Source organism: Sapajus apella, unplaced genomic scaffold (genome assembly GCF_009761245.1).
Source record: "Sapajus apella isolate SASKATOON/1434 unplaced genomic scaffold, GSC_monkey_1.0 scaffold122, whole genome shotgun sequence".
Lineage (NCBI taxonomy): Eukaryota > Metazoa > Chordata > Mammalia > Primates > Cebidae > Sapajus > Sapajus apella.
The window spans coordinates 6,076-27,667 of NW_022437062.1; the positions used below are offsets into that span (position 1 = coordinate 6,076).

General features: G+C 41.8%; 1 protein-coding gene across 2 annotated transcripts in view; it reads right to left on the bottom strand.

The window, feature by feature from the left end:
- Nucleotides 1-1,620: 1,620 nt before the first annotated feature.
- Nucleotides 1,621-21,592, bottom strand: part of RAD51 (RAD51 recombinase) — a 38,682-nt gene continuing 18,710 nt past the window's right edge. The window contains exons 6-10 of one of the 2 annotated variants that reach the window (XM_032261124.1): nucleotides 13,166-13,260; nucleotides 3,963-4,076; nucleotides 3,470-3,599; nucleotides 2,972-3,093; nucleotides 1,621-2,219 (exon numbers count right to left, since the gene is read on the bottom strand). In XM_032261124.1, coding sequence (XP_032117015.1) covers nucleotides 2,096-2,219; nucleotides 2,972-3,093; nucleotides 3,470-3,599; nucleotides 3,963-4,076; nucleotides 13,166-13,260 — 585 coding nt within the window. In that variant the 3' untranslated portion in view covers nucleotides 1,621-2,095. The remainder of the gene's footprint in view (nucleotides 2,220-2,971; nucleotides 3,094-3,469; nucleotides 3,600-3,962; nucleotides 4,077-13,165; nucleotides 13,261-21,592) is intronic. The other variant, XM_032261125.1, reaches the window with a different exon arrangement.

Below are 21,592 nucleotides of genomic sequence, written 5' to 3' on the forward strand. Positions count from 1 at the left end.
AGCGACTCCCCTGCCTCAGCCTCCTGAGTAGCTGGGACTACAGGCGTGCACCCCCATGCCCAGCTAATTTTTTCTATTTTAGTAGAGACAGGGTTTCACCATATTGGCCAGAATGGTCTCGATCTCCTGACCTCATAATCCACCCACCTCAGCTTTCCAAAGTGCTGGGATTGTAGGCATGGACCACCGTGCCTGGCTAGAACTGCTGTTAAAGCATTGTAGGGCTGGGCATGGTGGCTCACGCCTGTAATTCCAGCACGTTGGGAAGCTGAGGCGGGCAGATCACTTGAGATCAGGAGTTCGAAACCAGTCTGGCCAACATGGTAAAACCCTGTCTCTACTAAAAATACAAAAATTAGCAGGGCGTGTGGTGGGCGCCTGTAATCCCAGCTACTCCGGGGGATGAGGCAGGAGAATTCCATGAATCCAGGAGGTGGAGGCTGCAGTAAGCCAAGATCACACCATTGCACTCCAACCTGGGTGACAAGAGCAAAGCTCCATCTCAAAAAACAACAACAAAAAAAAACCCAGAAACAATGCAACATTAATTTGAGTCGAGTCTTTCTATGTCCCTGCAGGCAGTGGTACCAATAGGCAGCAGCAGAGATTTCAACTGCCTCTTCTCTCAATACTAGCTGAGAGTCCCTTTGAAGTTAGAAGAGCTAGTTAAAACTCCACGTAGAAGTCTGAAGGAGAGGAAAAGACGTAACCCAAAACCCTGAAGTAAAATAATCTAGGCAAGTACCAGATCTGCACAACCACAGACTTACGAGATACAAACAAAAGCCAGAGCCAGGTGCAGTGGCTCACGCCTGTAATCCCAGCACTTTGGGAGGTCAAGACCAGCCTGGCCAACATGATGAAACCCTGTCTCTACTAAAAAAAAATACCAAAAATTAGCCGGGCCTAGTGGCAGCCGCCTGTAATCCCAGCTACTCGGGAGACTGAGACAGGACAATCACTTGAACCCGGGAGGTGGAGGTTGCATGAGCCGAGATCGCACCATTGCACTCCAACCTGGGCAACAAGAGCAAAACTTTGCCTCAACAAAACCATAAACAAAGGCCACAAGGCAAGCCATGGTATATCTTTCTTTTATTTTCCATTAGGTTAAAGAACAAGAAAAATCATCCGCAAACAGGACTTCCCTTTCTGTTTCAAATCTTAAAGTAATAGAAACTAATCACCCCTACCTACGTAGTGCCAAAAAGATTATGGAGACCCAATCTGCTATAAACAGCACATTCACTACTATTAACTACTTTATTAGAAGCCTCACAATCTGTTTACTTACCTTCTGAAATGCTTCTTTTTTTTTTTTGTGACATGGTCTTACTCTGTCACCCCAGGCTGGAGTACGGTGGTACAATCTCAGCTCACTGCAAACTCCACCTTCTAGGCTTAAGGGATCCTCCCACCTCAGGCTCTCAAATAGCAAGGACTACAGGTGTGAGACACCATACCTGGCCTGAAATGCTTAAAACTCCAGAATTATCTTGAGTTAGTCTTAGCAATAAAAGACCACGCAGGTAGATGGTGAAGGGCTAACGGCCCATTACGCTTGGCACAAGACTCCATAACCAAAACCTTACACAAGATCATTCAGACACACAACTTAAAAACCTGCCTGAGGGGAAAGTTTTACTGACAGAAAAAAAGAATCTGTGCAGAGACCCATTCCCTGTGCTACATAGCTCAGGCATTTTATTATACCATTAATTCAGAAGTGACAGAAGGGTCGAGTCTCTCCAGCTTTAGTTATCTTAGAAACATAAGACTGTCCTGTAGACAGCTTATAAAGACCCAAGTCATTCCCAAGGCACCATGTCAAAGATACTTCGCACCCCTCCTCCAAAACCAAAGAAAACACAGAGATTAATACACTCCAGAGAAATACACAGTTTAGATTAGTTTGTGACTACTTAGCTGTCTCCTGTTTACACCATCAGAAAAGCTGATACAATAGCTGTTTTCCTGGAAGCCTTTTCCTGGTAGTCAAAACAGGAAGAGGCCTGTGAACACCAGGGAGCAGTGCAGTGCACTCCCATTAGGCTACAGCACTTAAGGTTTTTAACAGGAAAAAAAACCCAATGATTCAGTCTTTGGCATCTCCCACTCCATCTGCATTGATGGCAAACATAGCTTCAGCTTCAGGAAGACAGGGAGAGTCGTAGATTTTGCAGATTCTGGTTTCCCCTCTTCCTTTCCTCAGATACAATCTGACCCAAAGACACAGACCAAAGCATCAAGTTACTATAATTAAAGAATTCTATTCCCATAAAAGAGCTGAAAATTTTTTAGACATATTCGTCCTAGAAGAACACTGGGGATGTTTCTGTACTATTTTCCTTAATGCATTTCCAACCTGGCAGAATCCATTTTTGCCCTGGCCCCTCTTAAGTGGATTGTCCATACTGAAACAAACATTAAAAAAAGAAAAAAATTTTTTCAGGACAATATCCTGTTCTTTGACCCAGGCTGGAGTGCAGTGGTATGTGATCATAGCTCCATGCAGCCTTGAATTCCTCCGCTCAACTGATCCTCCCGTCTCACTCCCCTAGGTAGCTAAGACTACAGGCACACACCACCATATCGGCTAGTTTATTTTGCAGAGATATTGACCTCACTATGTTGCCCTCACTTGTCTGGAATTTCTGGCCTCAAGCTAACCTCTCATTGTGGCCTCCCAAAGTGTTAGGATTACCACTGTGAGCCACTGTGCCCAGCCCATTTTTTTAGTAACCAGGGAGAGGCATATTAATTATTCAAATTCATTCTTCCACATTTGTGGGTTTTTAATTCTTATATGAGCAAATATTTATACCAACCAAAGCATGTCCATTAGATTAGCAAGCGTTCCCAAGTGTCTATACAACAGTAGCTTCAACAGGGCTTAAAAGAAAATGTTTTATCTTAATGTCTACTTCACAGTTAACATGACATTCTGAAAAGAATCATTCCCTCATCTTACCTGGTTGTTGATGCATGGGCAATGATATTTCCTCCAATAGGTTTTTTGGGATCGGCCGCAAACATGGCTGCTCCATCCACCTGGGCTACCACCTGATTAGTGATTACCACTGCTACGCCAAACTGATGGAGAAAGGAAAAATGTCAATTTTGTGGTCACAGACATTCCAAGAGCCTTAATGCTGCTACCACTTTCCCCTACAAGGCAACGAATGACTCATATCTCTCTTCCTCCTTTTCTTTTTTTTTTTTTTTTAAAGACAGGGTTTCACCATGTTGGTCAGGCTAGTCTTGAACTCCCAACCTCAGGTGATCCGCCTGCCTTGGCCTCCAAAGCGCTTGGATTACAGGTGTGAGCCACCATGCCCAGCTGGTCCTCTTCCTCCTTTTCTAATAGAGCTTGATCATCTCAGGCACTGATGTCTTGGCTTCCTAGCAAGGCTCCTGGAATTCACAGCCACCAAAAGTAGGCATTTTCTGTCCCTATCCCAAAACTTACCTCATCAGCAAGTCGCAGAAGCATCCGCAGAAACCTGGCCAAGTGCATCTGCCTGGCTGAAAGCTCACCTCGACCCGAGTAGTCTGTTCTGTAAAGGGCGGTGGCACTGTCTACAATAAGCAGTGCATACCTACAGGAAGCAAGGATTCTCTGAAGCCTCTATCTAGCCTGTGTCAGGCAGATTCTCTCCCCTTCCTTACCACCCTAAAATCTCATATTCATAGTTTTTCTTGCATATAAATGTTTTATTAAAATACTTGCACAGCACTAACAACTGAGGTACCATTTAACAAGATTTCCACAAAATTCAGATAGATTATGGTTTCATTTTTAATAGTGACTTGCCCTAAACTACAAAGCAAGAGTGTAAAAACAGGAATTAAACTTAAACCTCATTTCTAATTAAAGCTACTATCAATCTGGCCAAATAGCCATTACAGGATCCAGGTAAGAACTCTAAGAACGTATTTGGTGTCTTATACTGACCACATACCTAGATTCTACCATCATGGCTGATGCTTGATAAAGGAGCTGAGTCTGGTGGTCTGTGTTGAACGCTCGAGCATATGCTACATTATCGAGGACATCACTGCCAGAGAGACCATACCTATAGGAGAGGAGAGAACATTTATAGTCTGCACACAGAACTCAGGCAGATGGGCAATTCATCTCTGACACTTAAATTACCTGAACAGGTAGGGAAGAAGTGGTACTGACAGTAGTTTCAGGGGTAAAGAATGTAATTCCCTTTCTGTTCAGTTCGGGCCAACTATAAGCAGAGAGATGATAGCATCCAGTTACTCTGGAGCTCTACCTGGCAAGTCTTCAGTATAAATCAAATCTATTCTCGGAGGGCCAGGTGCCATGCTTCATGCCTGTAATCCAAGCACTTCGGGAGGCCGAAGCAGGTGGATCACCTGAGGTCAGGAGTTTGAGACCAGCCTGGACAACACAGCAAAACCCAGTTTCTACTAAAAGTATAAAAATTAGCTGGGCATGGTGGCAGTATGCACCTGTAATCCCAGCTACTCAGGAGTCTGAGGCAGAAGAATCGTTGAACCCAGGAGGCGGAGGTTGCGGTGAGTCGAGATCACACCATTGCACTCCAAACTGGGCAACAGAGCAAGACTCCGTCTCAAAATATAAAAATAAAAATATAAGGATGGAGTCAAGATGGCTGATTAGGAGCAGCTCAGGATTGCAGCTCCCAGCAAAAGCGCAGAGAGTGAGTGGGCGCCGCATTTCCAGACAGATTTTTATTGCCCACAGACCAGGAGATTCCCAGGGGGAGGAGCCCCAAGGGTCGCCAGCAGGGCTGTTTTTGCTGGCGCAGCTGTTTTGGCCGGAGCGGCTGTTTTGGCCAAACGGCCAGCATTCCAGCGCAGCAGTTCTCAGTACAAAATACACGGGTCCAGGCACTGTTTTAGCTGGCAATTGGAGCTCGGGGAAGACAGAGTCGCCCATTCAACAGATAGAAAAGGGGACTGAAATAGGGAGCCAGGCCAGGAGATTCCCAGGCAAAAAAGCAGCACGAATCTCAGTGTGGCTGTTTCAGCTGGCGCAGCGTGTTACTGCATGGGAAATCGCACAGATCCCCGCGCCTTTTCAACAGGCAACTGCAATACCTGGGAGACAAAAAAAAAAAAAAAAGGGTCTGAGGCAGGGAGCCAGGTGATCAGGCTTGGCTGGTTCCACCCACACAAAAAAACAGCAATATGAAACACTCTGGATTGAGGGTTTCACAGCAAGCATGGCTGAACCCAGGACGGTCCAGCTCTGTGGGGGAGGAGCGTCCAACATTAGCCAGGCACTCCAGCACTACAGAGGTAGTCCGCCGTTGCTGAGGGAGCCCGCTATTATTAAAGAGAGAGTCCGCCATTACAGAGGTGGGCCGCCATTGCCGAGGCAGTTCTAACTACACCCATATAAATAGGACTGCAGGGAAGTTCACACAGCAACTGGCCGGAGCCTACAGCAGCTCAGCAAAGCCTTGGCAGGCAGACAGTGACTAGGCTGCCTCCTTGCTGGGCAGGGCAGCCCTGAAAAAAGCCAGCAGCAAAACAGAAACTCATAAATAAAGCCCTAAATCCCCGGGACAGAGCACCTGGGAAAAAAAAAAGGGGGGGGGGGCGGTTATAAGTTCAGTTGCAGCAGATGTAAACGTACCTGCCCAGCAACTCTGAATGAACAATGGAGCTCACAGCTCAGCACTTGAGCTCCTATAAAGTACAGACTGTCTCCTCAAGCAGCTCCCTGACCCCCGTATATCCAAAGAATCACCTCACAAAGGAGAGCTCAGACTGACATCAGGCGGGTATCCTTCAGGGACAAAGATAACAGAAGAAACTGGCAGCAACCATTCCTGTTCTGCAGCTGCTACAGGTGATCCCCAGGCAAGCAGGGCCTGGAGTGGACCTCAGCCATTCTATAGCAGAGAGGCTTGACTTATAGAAGGAAAACTAAGAAACAGAAAGAAATAACTTCATCATCAACAAACTAGACGTCCACTCAGAGACCCAATCTAAAAGTCAGCAACTACAAAGACGACCGGATAAATCCACAAAGATGGGAAGAAAGCAGCGCAAAAAGGATGAAAACACCCAAAATCATAACACCTCTCCTCCTACAAGGGATCACAACTCCTCACCAGCAAGGGACCAAGGCTGGATGGAGAATGAGTGTGATGAATTGACAGAATCAGGCTTCAGAAGGTGGGTAATAAGAAACTTCTGTGAGCTAAAAGGATATGTTCTAACCCAATGCAAAGAAACTAAGAACCTTGAAGAAAGATTTGAGGAAATGCTAACGAGAATAAACAACTTAGAGAGGAATATAAGTGAATTGATGAAGCTGAAAAACACAATGCGAGAACTTCGCGAAGCATACACAAGTTTCAGTAGCTGAATTGACCAAACAGAAGAAAGGATATCAGAGGTCGAAGATCAACTCAATGAAATAAAACGAGAAGGCAAGATTAGAGAAAAAAGGGTAAAAAGGAATGAACAAAGTCTCCAAGAAATACAGGACTATGTGAAAAGACAATCTACGTTTGATAGGTGTACCTGTATGTCACAGAGAGAATAAATCCAAGCTGGAAAATACTCTTCAGGATATTATCCAGGAAAACTTCCCCAACCTAGCAAGGCAGGCCAATATTCAAGTCCAGGAAATACAGAGAACACCACAAAGATATTCCTCAAGAAGAGCAACCCCAAGGCACATAATCGTCAGATTCACCAGGGTTGAAATGAAGGAGAAAATGCTAAGGGCAGCCAGAGAGAAAGGTCGGGTTACCCACAAAGGGAAGCCCATCAGACTCACAGCAGATTTCTCAGCAGAAACCCTAAAGGCCAGAAGAGAGTGGGGGCTAATATTCAACATCCTTAAAGAAAAGACCTTTCAACCCAGAATTTCATATCCAGCCAAACTAAGCTTCATAAGTGAAGGAAAAATAAAATCCTTTACGAACAAGCAAGTACTCAGACATTTCATTACCACCAGGCCTGCTTTACAAGAGCTCCTGAAAGAGGCACTAAACATAGAAAGGAACAACCAGTACCAGCCACTCCAAAAACATACCAAATGGTAAAGAGCATCAACACAATGAAGAAACTGCCTCAACTAACGGGCAAAACAGCCAGCTAACATCAAAATGGCAGGATCAAATTCATACATAACAATATTAACCCTAAACGTAAATGGGCTAAATGCCCCAATCAAAAGACATAGACTGGCAAATTGGATAAAAAGCCAAAACCCATTGGTGTGCTGTATCCAGGAAACCCATCTCACCTCACATGAAGGATACACAAAGGCTCAAAAATGAAGGGATGGAGGAAGATTTACCAAGCAAATGGAGAACAAAAAAAAGGAGGAGTTGCAATTCTCATCTCTGATAAAATAGACTTTAAAGCAACAAAGATCAAAAGAGGCAAGGACATTACATAATGGTAAAAGAATTAATGCAACAAGAAGAGCTAATGATCCTAAATATATACGCACCCAATACAGGAGCACCCAGATACATAAGGCAAGTTCTTAATGACTTACAAAGAGACTTAGACTCCCACACAATAATAGTGGGAGACTTTAGCACCCCATTGTCAATATTAGACAGATCAACAAGACAGAAAATTAACAAGGATATTCAGGACTTGAACTCAGACCTGGACCAAGCAAACCTAATAGACATTTACAGAACTCTCCACCCCAAATCCACAGAATATACATTTTTCTCAGCACCACATCACACCTACTCGAAAACTGACCACATAATTGGAAGTAAATCACTCCTCAGCAAATGCAAAAGAACGGAAATCATAGCAAACAGTCTCTCAGACCACAGTGCAATCAAGTTAGAACTCAGAATTCAGAAACTAACTCAGAACCACACAGCTTCATGGAAACTGAACAACTGGCTCTTGAATGTTGACTGGATAAACAATGAAATGAAGGCAGAAATAAAAAAGTTCTTCAAAACCAATGAGAACGAAGACACAACATACCAGAATCTCTGGGATACATTTAAAGCAGTGGCAAGAGGAACATATATAGCAATAAATGCCCACAGGAGAAGCAAGGAAAGATCTAAAATCGACACCCTATCATTAAAATTGAAAGAGCTAGAGGAGCAAGACCAAAAAAACTCAAAAGCCAGCAGAAGACAAGAAATAACTAAGATCAGAGCAGAACTGAAAGAGATGGAGACACAAAAAAACCCTTCAAAAAAATCAATAAATCCAGGAGCTGGTTTTTCAAAAAGATCAACAAAATAGACCACTAGCCAGATTAATAAAAAAGAAAAGAGAGAAGAATCAAATAAATGCAATAAAAAATGATAAAGGGGATATCACCACAGATTCCACAGAAATAAAAACCGTCATCAGAGATTATTACGAACATCTCTATGCACATAAACTACTAAACGTGGAAGAAATGGATAAATTCCTGGACACTTGCATCCTCCCAAGCCTAAACCAGGAAGAAGCCGAAACCCTGAATAGACCAATAACAAGGTCTGAAGTTGAGGCAGCAATTAAGAGCCTACCACCCAAAAAAAAGCCCAGGTCTAGAAGGGTTCACAGCCAAATTCTACTAGACATACAAAGTGGAGCCGGTACCATTCCTTCTGAAACTATTCCAAACAATCCAAAAAGAAGGAATCCTTCCCAAACCATTTTATGAGACCAACATCATCCTGATACCAAAACCTGGCAGAGACTCAACAAGAAAAGAAAACTTCAGGCCAATATCCATGATGAACATAGATGCAAAAATCTTCAATAAAATACTGGCAAACTGATTGCAACAGCACATCAAAAAGCTTGTCCACCATGATCAAGTAGGCTTCATCCCGGGGAAGCAAGGCTGGTTCAACATATGCAAGTCTATAAACGTAATTCACCACATAAATAGAACCAAAGACAAAAACCACATGATTATCTCAATTGATGCAGAGAAGGCCTTTGACAAAATTCAACAGCCCTTTATGCTAAAAAACCCTCAATAAACTAGGTATTGACGGAATATATCTCAAAATAATAAAAAAGCTATTTACAACAAACGAACAGCCAATATCATACTGAATGGGCAAAAACTGGAAGTATTCCCTTTGAAATCTGGCACTAGACAAGGATGCCCTCTCTCAACACTCCTATTCAATATAGTACTGGAAGTTCTAGCCAGAGCAATCAGGCAAGAAAAAGAAATAAAGGGTATTCAAACACGAAAGGAGGAAGTCAAATTGTCTCTATTTGCAGATGACATGATTATATATCTAGAAGACCCCATTGTCTCAGCCCAAAATCTCCTGAAACTGATAAGCAACTTCAGCAAAGTCTCAGGATACAAAATCAATGTGCAAAAATCACAAGCATTCCTATACACCAATAACAGACTTAAAGAGCCACATCAAGAACGAACTGCCATTCACAATTGCTACAAAGAGAATAAAATACCTGGGAATACAACTAACAAAGGATGTAAAGGACCTCTTCAAGGAGAACTACAAACCACTGCTCAACGAATTAAGGAGGACACAAACAGATGGAGAAACATTCCATGTTCATGGTTAGGAAGAATCAATATCGTGAAAATGGCCATACTGCCCAAAGTAATTTACAGATTCAACGCTATCCCCATCAAGCTACCAATGACCTTCTTCACAGAACTGAAAAAAAACACCTCAAACTTCATGTGGAACCAAAAGAGAGCCCACATGGCCAAGTTAATTCTAAGCAAACAAAGCAGGAGGCATCACACTACCGGACTTCTGTGTTTAATTTTCTGAGGAATGACCACACTGTTATCTACTTTAATTTTTATGTATGGTGTATAGTAAAGTTCTAAATTCATTGTTTTGCATTTGGAAATTCAACTACATCAGCACGATGTATTTAAAAGACCATTCTTTCCCTCATTAAATTGCCTTGTCAGCCAGGCTTGGTGGCTTATATCTGTAATCCTAACACTTTGGGAGGCTGAGGTGGGATGATCACCTGAGGCCAGGAGTTCAAGACCAGCCTGGGCAACACAGTGAGACCACCTGTATTTGTAAAAAATTTTAAATTAAAAAAAAATTGGCGGAATCATGGCCACTATGGTTGCTGCTTGTGGTGGTCTAGGAAGGAAGAAGTTGACACACCTGGTAACGGCTGCTGTCAGCCTTACACATCCCAGGATTCACACAGTGCTGTGGAGAAGATGTTGTTCACAATATAAACAGGTATCCAGCAATGAGGACCTGCCCATTCCAATGGAAAACCCTTATAAAGAACCACTTAAGAAGTGTATTTTGTGTGGAAAGCGTCCTGGTCAACATGGTGAAACCCCGTCTCTACTAAAAATACAAAAAATTAGCTGGGCATGGTGGCGCATGCCTGCAATCCCAGCGACTCAGGAGGTTGGGGCAGGAGAATTGCCTGAACCCGGGAGGCGGAGGTTGCAGTGAGCCAAGATCGCGCCATTGCACTCCAGCCTGGGTAACAAGAGCGAAACTCCGTCTCTATCCAAAAAAAAAAAAAAAAAAAAAAAGAAATCACAAAAGCAATTAAGAGAGCTCAAATATTGGGGTTTATGCCAGTTACATACAAGGATCCTGCATATCTAAAGGACCCTGAAGTTTGTAATATCAGATATCGGGAATAAATTCTATCACGTTACCACCAATTAAAAAAAAAAAAAAAAAAAATTGCCTTGTTACCTTTGTCAAAAATCAAGTGACCATATAGGTTTCATTTCTGAACTCCCCATGTTTATCCTCATGCCATCACCATATTGTCTTGGTTACTATAGCTTCATAATAAATTTTTAAACTGAAAAGTCTAAGACTTCAAATTTTCTTTTTTTTTCCAGACTGGGCTATTCTGGGTCCTTTACATTTCCATATTTTATGTTCCATAAATGTTATAATTAGTTTGTGAATTTCTGCAAAAAAAAAAAAAAAAAAAAAAAAAAAAAAAAAACCTTGCTGGAATTTTGATAAGGATTGTGTTGAATCCATAGATCAATTTGAGGAGAACTGCCTTTTTTGGAGACAGTCTCGCTCTGTTGCCCAGGCTAGAGTGCAGTGGCACGATCTCAGCTCACTACAACCTCTGCCTTCCAGGTTCAAATGATTCTCCTGTCTTGCCTCCCAAGTAGCCCGGACTACAGGCAGTGTGCCACCAGACCCAGCTAATTTTTGTATTTTTAGTAGAGACAAGGTATCATCATGCTGGCCAGGCTGGTCTCGAACTCCTGACTTCAGGTGATCTGCCCACCTTGGCCTCCCAAAAGTGTTGGGATTACATGTGTGAGCCACTGCGCCTGGCAAAGAATGCTACTTTAATATTGAGTCTTCTAATCCATGATGTGGAATGTCTCTCTTTATGTAAATCTTCAATTTTTCTCAGCAATGTTTTAGAGGTTTTGCTGTGCAAATCTTACATTTCTTTTGTTAAATTTATTCCTATTTTATTCTTTTTCATGCTACTATGAAGTTTTTTAAGTTTTACTTTTGAATTATTTTCTAGTATATAGAAATATAATGGATATTTGTATTTTGATACTGTATTCTGCAACTTTGCTGAACTAGTTTATTTAGTTTTAGTTTTTCTTGTGTGTGTATTCCTTAGGATTTTCTATATAAAGCACCATGTAATCAGCAAATAGTTTTCCTTCTTCCATTCCAATCTGGATGCCGTTTATTTCATTTTCTTGCCTGACTAAACTGTCCATGATCTTCAGTACATTGTTGAATGTAAATAGTGAAAGTGGGCATCCTTGCCTTGTTAGTGACTTTAGGGGGAAAGCATTCAGAATCTCACCATTAAGGCTGGGCACAGTGGCTCACACCTGTAATCCTAGCACTTTTGGAGGCCGAGGTGGGCAGACCACTTAAGGTCAGGAGTTTGAGACCAGCCTGGCCAACATGGAGAAACCCCATCTCTACTAAAAATACAAAAAGTAGCCAGGCGGCCGGGCGTGGTGGCTCATGCCTGTAATCCAAGCACTTTGGAGGCCAAGGCGGGCAGATCACCTGAGGTCGGGAGTTCAAGACCAGCCTGACCAACATGGTGAAACCCCATCTTATAAACAAACAAACAAAAAAAAAACTTAAAAAAAAAAAAAAAAAAAAAGTAGCCAGGCATGGTGTCCCACGCCTATAGTCCCAGCTACTCAGGAGGCTGAGGCAGGAGAGTCACGTCACTTGAACCCGAGAGGTGGAAGCTGCAGTGAGCTGAGTTAAGCCACTGCACTCCAGCCTGGGACAATACCTTGCCTCAAAAAAAAAAAAAAAAAAAAAAAAGATATTCACCATTAAGTATGATGCTACCTGTAGGTTTTTCACAGATGCCCTTTAGCAGGGCCTCTGACAGATGTTACGTTCATTATTGAGAGTGAGATATTTAAGGCTGTATCCATTAGTGAAAATGTGAAACTGGTCCCCTACTATTATTGTTGAGTTGTCTATTTTCCCCTTTAATTCACTTTTTGTTTCGTTTATTTTGGGGCTTTGTTGTTAGGCATGTGTATATGTTTACAACTGTTATAACTTCCTCACAAACTGACCTTTTAATTATAAAATGTTCCTCTTCGCATATAATGTGTTTGTCTTTAAGTGTATTTTTTCTGATATTAGTATAGCCACTCAGGCTCTCTTATGGTTACTATTTGCATGTAGTATCTTTTTATATTCTTTTGCTTTCTAAAGGGTTTCTCTGAAAGAAAACATACAGTTGGATTTTTTTATTTAATCCGGTCTGACAGCGTCTCATAGATTGTTGACTAGAGAATGCCTTTTTCTGGCTGGGCACAGTGACTCACGCCTATAACCCCAACACTTTGGGAGGCCAAGGCGGCTGGATCACCTGAGATCAGGAATTTAATGCCAGACTGGCCAACATGGCAAAACCTTGTCTCTACTAAAAATACAAAAAGTTAGCCGGTGTGGTGGCGGGAGAATTGCTTGAATCCGGGAGGCAGAGGTAGCAGTGAACTGAGATCATACCATTGCACTCCAGCCTGGGTGACAAAAAGGAGACTCCATCTCCAAAAAAAAATCAATGCCTTTTTCTACTAAGGAAGTCATTCTTTTGAACCACATATGTAATTTTGGGATGTGGGGTTATAGAAAAGACATTCTTCAGCCAAACCCTGGCAATCACTACAGTGATAAGTGTAGCCATATTCTCTCTTATCTGAACAGTAACCTACCTCTCAGCCACTGCTAGCAGCCGTTCTGGCCTAAAGGTACCCTCAGTGTCAATGTACATGGCCTTTCCTTCACCTCCACCCCGGTCAATCGGAAGCTATAGAGAACAAAAACAACAGAGGAAATGAACATTTTATTTCTGCTATAGGTGACCAAATTCCTCATAACATCTTCATCATTACTCCAAGTCAAAGGGAAAAACACTAAAAAATGACAGTGGTAGGTAAAGAGGAGGCATTCTCTTCTGATATTAATAGAAATATAGCTAGAAAAAAATGTAACACTGATTGTGTCTCAGAACATACAGTTAGTCTTGTCAGAACTGAACTGCTTAGAAGTATAGCCCAAACTAGGTAACAAAATTATTTTCTTTTTTCTTGTATTGGAGTCTCACTCTGTCGCCCAGACTGGAGTGCACTGGCACTATGGTTCACTACAACTACCTCCCAGGTTCAAGCAATTCTCCTGGCCCAGCATCCAGAAGAGCTGAGATTAAAGGCGTGTGCCACCACACCCAGCTAATTTTTGTAGTTTTAGTACAGACAGTGTTTCACCAAGTTGGCTAGGCTGATCTTGAACTCCTCACCCCCAGGTGATCTACCTGCCTCGGCCTCCCCAAGTGCTGGGATTACAGGAGTAAGCCACCACACCTGGGTGGTAATAGAATTCTGTAACTACATACCAACACAAGACCGATAATTCAAGAATACAAAAATTTGGAAGACCATTTATCTTAGCTATAATCAATAAAGGGCCATGATCCAAAGACCAGTTAATTTTAGTATGTCTAGGTCAAACTTATACTTCACTGCATTGAGCAGATCATTCTTCAGGAGTACCAAAGGGGCTTGTCAATGCCCTTGGAGTATCCACAGCAAATTTAAAGTGTGAGCAAGAAAGAAGAAAAACACGATTACTCCAATAATACATACAGATGTTGAAAGTGAACAATTGGGAAAATGGAAAAATTAGTAGTACAAACAATTTTAAAAAGGAAAGAAAAGAGAAGTAAATGAAATGCCACAAAACATGTCTCATGAGCCTTTCAAGGAAACCTCTGCTTTAGGCTACCCATCCCATACCAGATACCTTTGAATTTTTCTACAAATTTTAAGTGAATGATGCTAAAGGGTAATTTCCACTCTAGAAATGTACTTTGGAGTCAAAATTCACCGTTAAAATCTGAGGAAAATCCCTTAGAACATTTTACATTAAAGGCCTAGGAGAACCAGATTTCTTTTTTGAGAATTTTTTTTCAAAATTACAAAATAACTATGTGCTTATATTAAAAATCCAAACAATATAGAAGTAGAGGGCCAGGCGTGGTGGCTCATACCTGTAATCCCAATACTTTGGGAGGCCAAGGCAAGTGGATCCCTTGAGGTCAGGAGTTCAAGACCAGCCTGGCCAACATGGTGAAACCCCATCTCTACTAAAAATACAAAAATTAGACACGTGTGGTGGTGTGTACTGTGAACCTAGATACTCAGAATGGTGAGGCAGGGGAATTGCTTGAACCCAGAAGTCAGAGGTTGCAGTGAGCCAAGATCTTGCCACTTTACTCCAGCTTGGGCGACAGATGAGACTCTATCTCAAAAAAAAAAAAGTAGTGTAAAAACTAAAAGCTTGCCAGGCGTGGTGGCGCGTGCCTGTAGTCCCAGCTACTTGGGAGGCTGAGGCTGGAGGATCGCTTGAGTCCAGGAGTTCTGGGCTGTAGTGTGCTATGCTGATCGGGTGTCAGCACTAAGTTTGGCATCAATATGGTTACCTCCCGAGAATAGAGGACCACCAGGTTGCCTAAGGAGGGGTGAAGCTGCCCAGGTCGGAAACAGGTCAAAACTCCTGTGCTGATCAGTAGTGGGATCGCGTCTATGAATAGCAACTGCACTCCAGCATGGGCAACATAGCGAGACCCCATCTCTTAAAAAAACAAAAAACCCCTGAAAGCTCTTCTTCACCACTCTTCATCTCCCAGAAGTAATCTCCTAGGTTATTTTCTATGCATTTTCATATACTTCTTTTATGTAAGTAGTTCTTCTACTTACTATGTGACTCTGAGAATATTGTTTCCTTTTCTGTAAAATGTAAATAAAACTGACCAAACCGACCTTATGGGATTGTTTTAAAACCTAAATAAAATAATTCATGTAAAGTGTTTAGCACAGTACACTCTGAAGGCATGATTTCCTCAACCTTTAGGGCACTGACTTTAGTGTATACAGTTATGGAAGGCTTTGTTAATTTGGTAAGAAAAGAATTATGTTATTATTTGGCAGGTAAAATATTTCACATCAGGGAAATCCATGGAAGGAGCAAAGGACACATATACAATAAAAGAGGGTCTTGAAGTAAAGAAAGAATAGGAACCAGTAGCCAAGAGGACAAAGAGCAGAAGCTGCCTCAGTTTCTTGGGAAGGAGGAAATATTAACACTCTGTGGGCTAAGTCACCAGGAAATAAGATAAATGAAGTTCCCCATTCTCCCACCTCTGGCTAATATTAAGTGCTACCATGACAGGAAATTATTTCCCAATTGAATAGACTTCCTTGGCAAAAGAAAGGCCACAGATGATTGGGCATAGGTAGGTAGACTGACAACAGGATAGTGACAAGCTCCCAGGGTAAGCTCGGGGATGGACTGCATGCTCTGTTCTCTAGTTGATTTGGCCCTTTCCACCTTGCCCTCTCAGAGCCATCATAGCCATCTTCTGTTATTGGACTGAGATACCACCAGGTTAGCTGTTCATAATAATAACTGCTTAGGACCGTAATTTAACACTTCTTCCCATTTCATAGTGATGCAGTTTGTTTCTAACTTTTACCATTTTAATGACGCTTGAGTATAAATTCTTTGTACATTTATCTTTGCGTATATGTGAAATGTTCTGTGAGACAAATTTTCTGTCAAAGGGCATATGTTTTTAAAATTGGTACTTATGTTAAATTGTCTTCTCAGAATTTTTTTGTATTTTTTTAAATTAAGATGGGGTCTCACCATATTGCCCAGTCTCATCTGAACTCCTGGGTTCAAGCAATTCTCCGGCTTCAGCCTCTAAATTTCTGGATTTACAAGCGTGAGCCACCATGCCCAGCCCAGAATTCTAAAATTACTGTAGTACTTTGAATAAGCCTGGACTATTCATTTTGTAACCTAACTGTAGCTCTCAACTTCTTAACTTTTCTATTATACAGCGATCTAACACATAGCAGGGTTTTACTTTATTAAACTGAGAAAATCTGAACAAATGAGAATAGAAAATGTTTAGATTTAAGTGATAGTCTAATATCCTCTCTATATCCCTGGTTCTAGCTCTTAGGCTGATGAAATGTAATCTTTTCTATTATTACTTAATTAGCATTTTTCTTTAAAAAATTAACGATCTACAGTTGTTTAGCCATCTACAAATGATATTTTAACAGACAAGCTATGTTTACTTGAGAATTTTGCTTTAGTTTATTGCTGACAGACGTTATCTGACTACTTAATAAACATTCTCAGGTTAGGATTGTATTTGTACAACTTTGGAGCATCAGCATGCTATGCTGAGTTGCCATGCCGACTATGGATATTGTGTACTGTAGTCTAAATATTTATTCTACATGAGTACCTGTCAAAACAACATGGGAAAACATTTCTATTTAAAAAGGTCACACATCATGTTAAATGACCTATGTAAGAGTGCTATTTTAAACAGCTCTATTTTGCTTTAGCTATCAAATGTCTAATGGAGCTCAGGCAATAGCTATAGCTTCTATAACTTCCTCTTCCTCTTCCCAACGTCCCTCCCTTATTATCATAAAAGGTCTCCTAAGCACCCTCCCACATCCCTCCCCGAAAACTCTTTCTAATTATTATGAGGAGATGGGTACAGAGGCATGCGCATGTAATCCCAGCTAAGTGAGAAGCTGGGTGGGAGGACGGCCTGTGCTCAGGAGTTCTAGAACAACCTGGTCAACATAGTGAGACCTCATCTCAAAACAAGAATTCATTTCTGAGGAGAGTTAACAATGGATTAGGTCTGCTCAATACTGAAATGCTAACTTGGCTGTCTCATAAAACATTTGGTAACATTTTCGTCTGCAAAGAAAATATTAGTGAAGCAAAGAAAGAAAGAAACAATTAAAATGACATCAAAAAGTCAGGCACAGTGACTGACTCCTGTAATCCCAGCACTTTGGAAGGCCAAGGTGGGTGGATGACCTAAGGTCAGGAGTTTGAGACCAGCCTGATCAATATGGTGAAATCCCCTCTCTACTAAAAATACAAAAATTAGCTAGGCGTAGTGGTGTGCACCTGTAGTCCCAGCTACTCAGGAGGCTGAGACAGGAGAACTGCTCGAACCCAGGAGGCGGAGGCCTAGATCACACCACTGCACTCCAGCCTGTACGACAAATCGAGACTCCAACTTAAAAAAAAAAAAAAAAAAAAAGTAGTCTCTGCAGCGACTAATATGATAAGGCTGATTTTCTCATTTCTTGCATATGGTTTACCATGCAGGACACAGAGCCCCAATAAAATCCACAACTTTTTCCTTTTTTTTTTAGGATAGGGTCTGGCTCTGTTGCCTAGGCTGGAGTGTAATGGCATAATCAGCTCACTGCAGCCTCAACCTCCCAGGCTCAAGCCACCACACCTGGCTTTTTAAAAAAATTACTTATAGGCCGGGCATGGTGGCTCACGCCTGTAATCCAAGCACTTCGGAAGCCAAGGCGGGCGGATCACCTGAGGTCTGGAGTTCAAGACCAGCCTGACCAACATGGCGAAACCCTGCCTTAAAAAAAAAAAAAAAAAAAAAAAATTATTTATAGAGATTAGGTTTGCTGTGTTGCTCAGGCTGGTCTCAAACTCCTGGGCTGAAGCAATCTGACCGCCCTGGCCCCCCAAAGTATTGGGATTATAAACTGGAGCCACTATACCTGGCCTTCAAAATCCACGTTTTTAATGACACTTACCATCTTTAACTATAACACAGCATTACATCAATGTAATAAACATTTTTAATAAAGTATAATTTAAATTCAGAGTACACTGGCCAGGCAAGGTGGTTCATGCCTATAATCCTAGCACTTTAGGAGGCCAAGGCAGGCAGATCAGTTGAGGTCAGGAGTTAGAAACCAGCCTGGAAAACATGTGAAACCCCGTCTCCACTATAAATACTAAGAAAATTAGCCTTATGTGGTGGCAGGCGCCTATAATTACAGCTATTTAGGAGGTTGAGACAGGAGAATTGCTTGAACCAAGGAAGTGGAGTTGCAGAGTGAGGTTCCATCTCAATAAATAAATAAATAAATTCAGAGTGTTATAACTCCATCAAGACAGTAGAAAAAAAATTCAGAGTAAATTATGAAGGATAGTTCTTAACTTGATTTACAAGAAAAAACACAAAAGAAAATAATTTATATTGGACATCTAAATCTATAACTGAGTTCTAAAAACTACTGCTATTTTTCTGAGAGGATAAGAACTCATGCCGGGCGCGGTGGCTCACGCCTGTAATCCCAGCACTTTGGGAGGCCGAGGCAGGCAGATCACGAGGTCAAGAGATCAAGACCATCCTGGTCAACATGGTGAAACCCCGTCTCTACTAAAAACACAAAAAAATTAGCTGGGCGTGGTGGCACACACCTGTAGTCCCAGCTACTCAGGAGGCTGAGGCAGGAGAATTGCTTGAACCCGGGAGGTGGAGGTTGCAGTGAGCCGAGATCGAGCCACTGCACTCCAGCCTGGTGCCTGATGACAGAGTGAGACTCTGTCTCAAACAAACAAACAAACAAACAAACAAAAAGAACTCATGCCAGGCATGGTAGTTGGAGCCTGTAATCCCAGCACTTTGGGAGGCTGGGGCGGGTGGATCACCTGAGGTCAGGAGTTTGAGACCAGCCTGGTCAACAAGATGAAGCCCCGTGTCTACTAAAAATACAAAAATTAGTTAGGCATGGTGGCAGGTGTCTAAAATCCTAGGTATTCGGGAGGCTAAGCCAGAAGAATTGCTTGAACCTGGGAGGCGGAGGTTGCAATGAGTTGAGATCACACCACTGCACTCCATACTGGGTGACAGAGCGAGATTCCGTCTCAAAAAAATAACAAACAAACAAACAAACATCAATATCGTGAAAATGGCCATACGGCCCAAAGTAATTTACAGATTCAACGCTATCTCCATCAAGCTACCAATGACCTTCTTCACAGAACTGGAAAAAAACACCTTAAACTTCATATGAAACCAAAAGAGAGCCCACATAAACAAGTCAATTCTAAGCAAAAAGAACAAAGCGGGACACATCACACTACTGGACTTCAAACTATACTACAGGGCTACAGTAATCAAAATAGCATGGCACTGGTACCAAAACAGACATATAGACCAATGGAACAGAACAGAGGCCTCGGAGGCAACACAACATATCCACAAGCATCTGATCTTTGACAAACCTGACAAAAACAAGCAATGGGGAAAGGATTCCCTGTTTAATAAATGGTGTTAGGAAAACTGGCTAGCCATGTACAGAAAGCAGAAACTGGATCCTTCCTGACACCTTACACTAAAATTAACTCCAGATAGATTAAAGACTTAAACATAAGACCTAACACCATAAAAACCCTAGAAGAAAATCTAGGCAAAACCATTCAGGACATAGGCGAAGGCAAGGACTTCATGACCAAAACACCAAAAGCATTGGCAACAAAAGCCAAAATACACAAATGGGACCTAATCAAACTCCGCAGCTTCTGCACGGCAAAAAAGAAACAGTCATTAGAGTGAATCGGCAACCAACAGAATGGGAAAGAATTTTTGCAATTTACTCATCTGATAAAGCGCTTATATCCAGAATTTACAAAGAACTAAAACAGATTTACAAGAAAAAAACAAGCCCATTCAAAAGTGGGCAAAGGATATGAACAGATACTTTACAAAAGAAGACATACATGAGGCCAACAAACATGAAAAAATGCTCATCATCACTGGTCATTAGAGAAATGCAAATCAAAACTACATTGAGATACCATCTCACGTGAGTTAGAATGGCGATCATTAAAAAATCTGGAGACAACAGATGCTGGAGAGGATGTGGAGAAATAGGAACACTTTTACACTGTTGGTGGGAGTGTAAATTAGTTCAACCGTAGTGGAAGAGAGTTTGGCGATTCCTCAAGGACCTAGAAATAGAAATTCCATTTGACCCAGCAATCCCATTACTGGGTATATATCCAAAGGATTATAAATCGTTCTACTATAAGGACACATGCACACAAATGTTCACTGCAGCACAGTTTACAAGAGCAAAGACCTGGAGCCAACCCAAATGCCCATCGATGATAGACTGGACAGGGAAAATGTGGCACATATACACCATGGAATATTATGCAGCCATCAAAAACGATGAGTTCATGTCCTTTGTAGGGACATGGATGAACCTGGAAACCATCATTCTCAGCAAACTGACACAAGAGCAGAAAATCAAACACTGCATGTTCTCACTCATAGGCGGGTGTTGAACAATGAGAATACATGGACACAGGGAGGGGGGCACTACACACTAGGGTCTGTTGGGGGGAAATAGGGGAGGGACAGCAGAGGATGGGGAGTTGGGGAGAGATAGCATGGGGAGAAATGCCAGATATAGGTGAAGGGGAGGAAGGCAGCAAATCACACTGCCACGTGTGTACCTATGCAACAATCTTGCATGTTCTTCACATGTACCCCAAAACCTAAAATGCAATTTAAAAAAATGCAAAAACAACAAACAAACATAAAAAGACTCAAGAGAGTTCTGAGGATAGAAAAACACTAGGAAGCCTCTTCTATAATACTGATATAAGTCAGTTTTTGTTTCCCCTGTTCTTGAATTCCAACAGTAAGTTGTGTTCATGGTAGAAGTGGGTCTAATCTATCTAGATTAAAATAATGCCATGTTCTTCAAAATAACTCAAATTATAATAAAGCTTCAAAAGATTGTAACAGAAGAGTTGGTCCACAGGCATGGGCCAGGTTCCAGGGTACTCGGTGAACTGGCCACTCATGCAGCACATCCTTAAAGCCAGAAAATATTAGGACCAACTTAGACAAGGAAAAAGGGCTCCCCCTATCTCTGAAGTTGCAGACAAGGTGAAAGTTTGGTAGCTTTCTCTTCTATATCCTACTCCCTCCTTTTTTCATGTATCTTTCATTTCCAGATTCCATTGTTACTTCTCTGTGTGACTTAGTTCCACATTTCTCAATACTGCTAAAAATTTTTGCTTGGAGTTTGTCACCTCAAACCTGTCATCTTTAAACCTGAACTCGTGTTTCCAACAAAAATGTCTCCCTCTCCCAAACACTTTTTAGGTTTACTAAATTACTGTAATACATTGTTGGGCTGAGGTGTATTTTTTATTGTCAGTCATTAAGTGCTGCCCTTTACAATATCTTTTCCCTACATCTCTTTAGT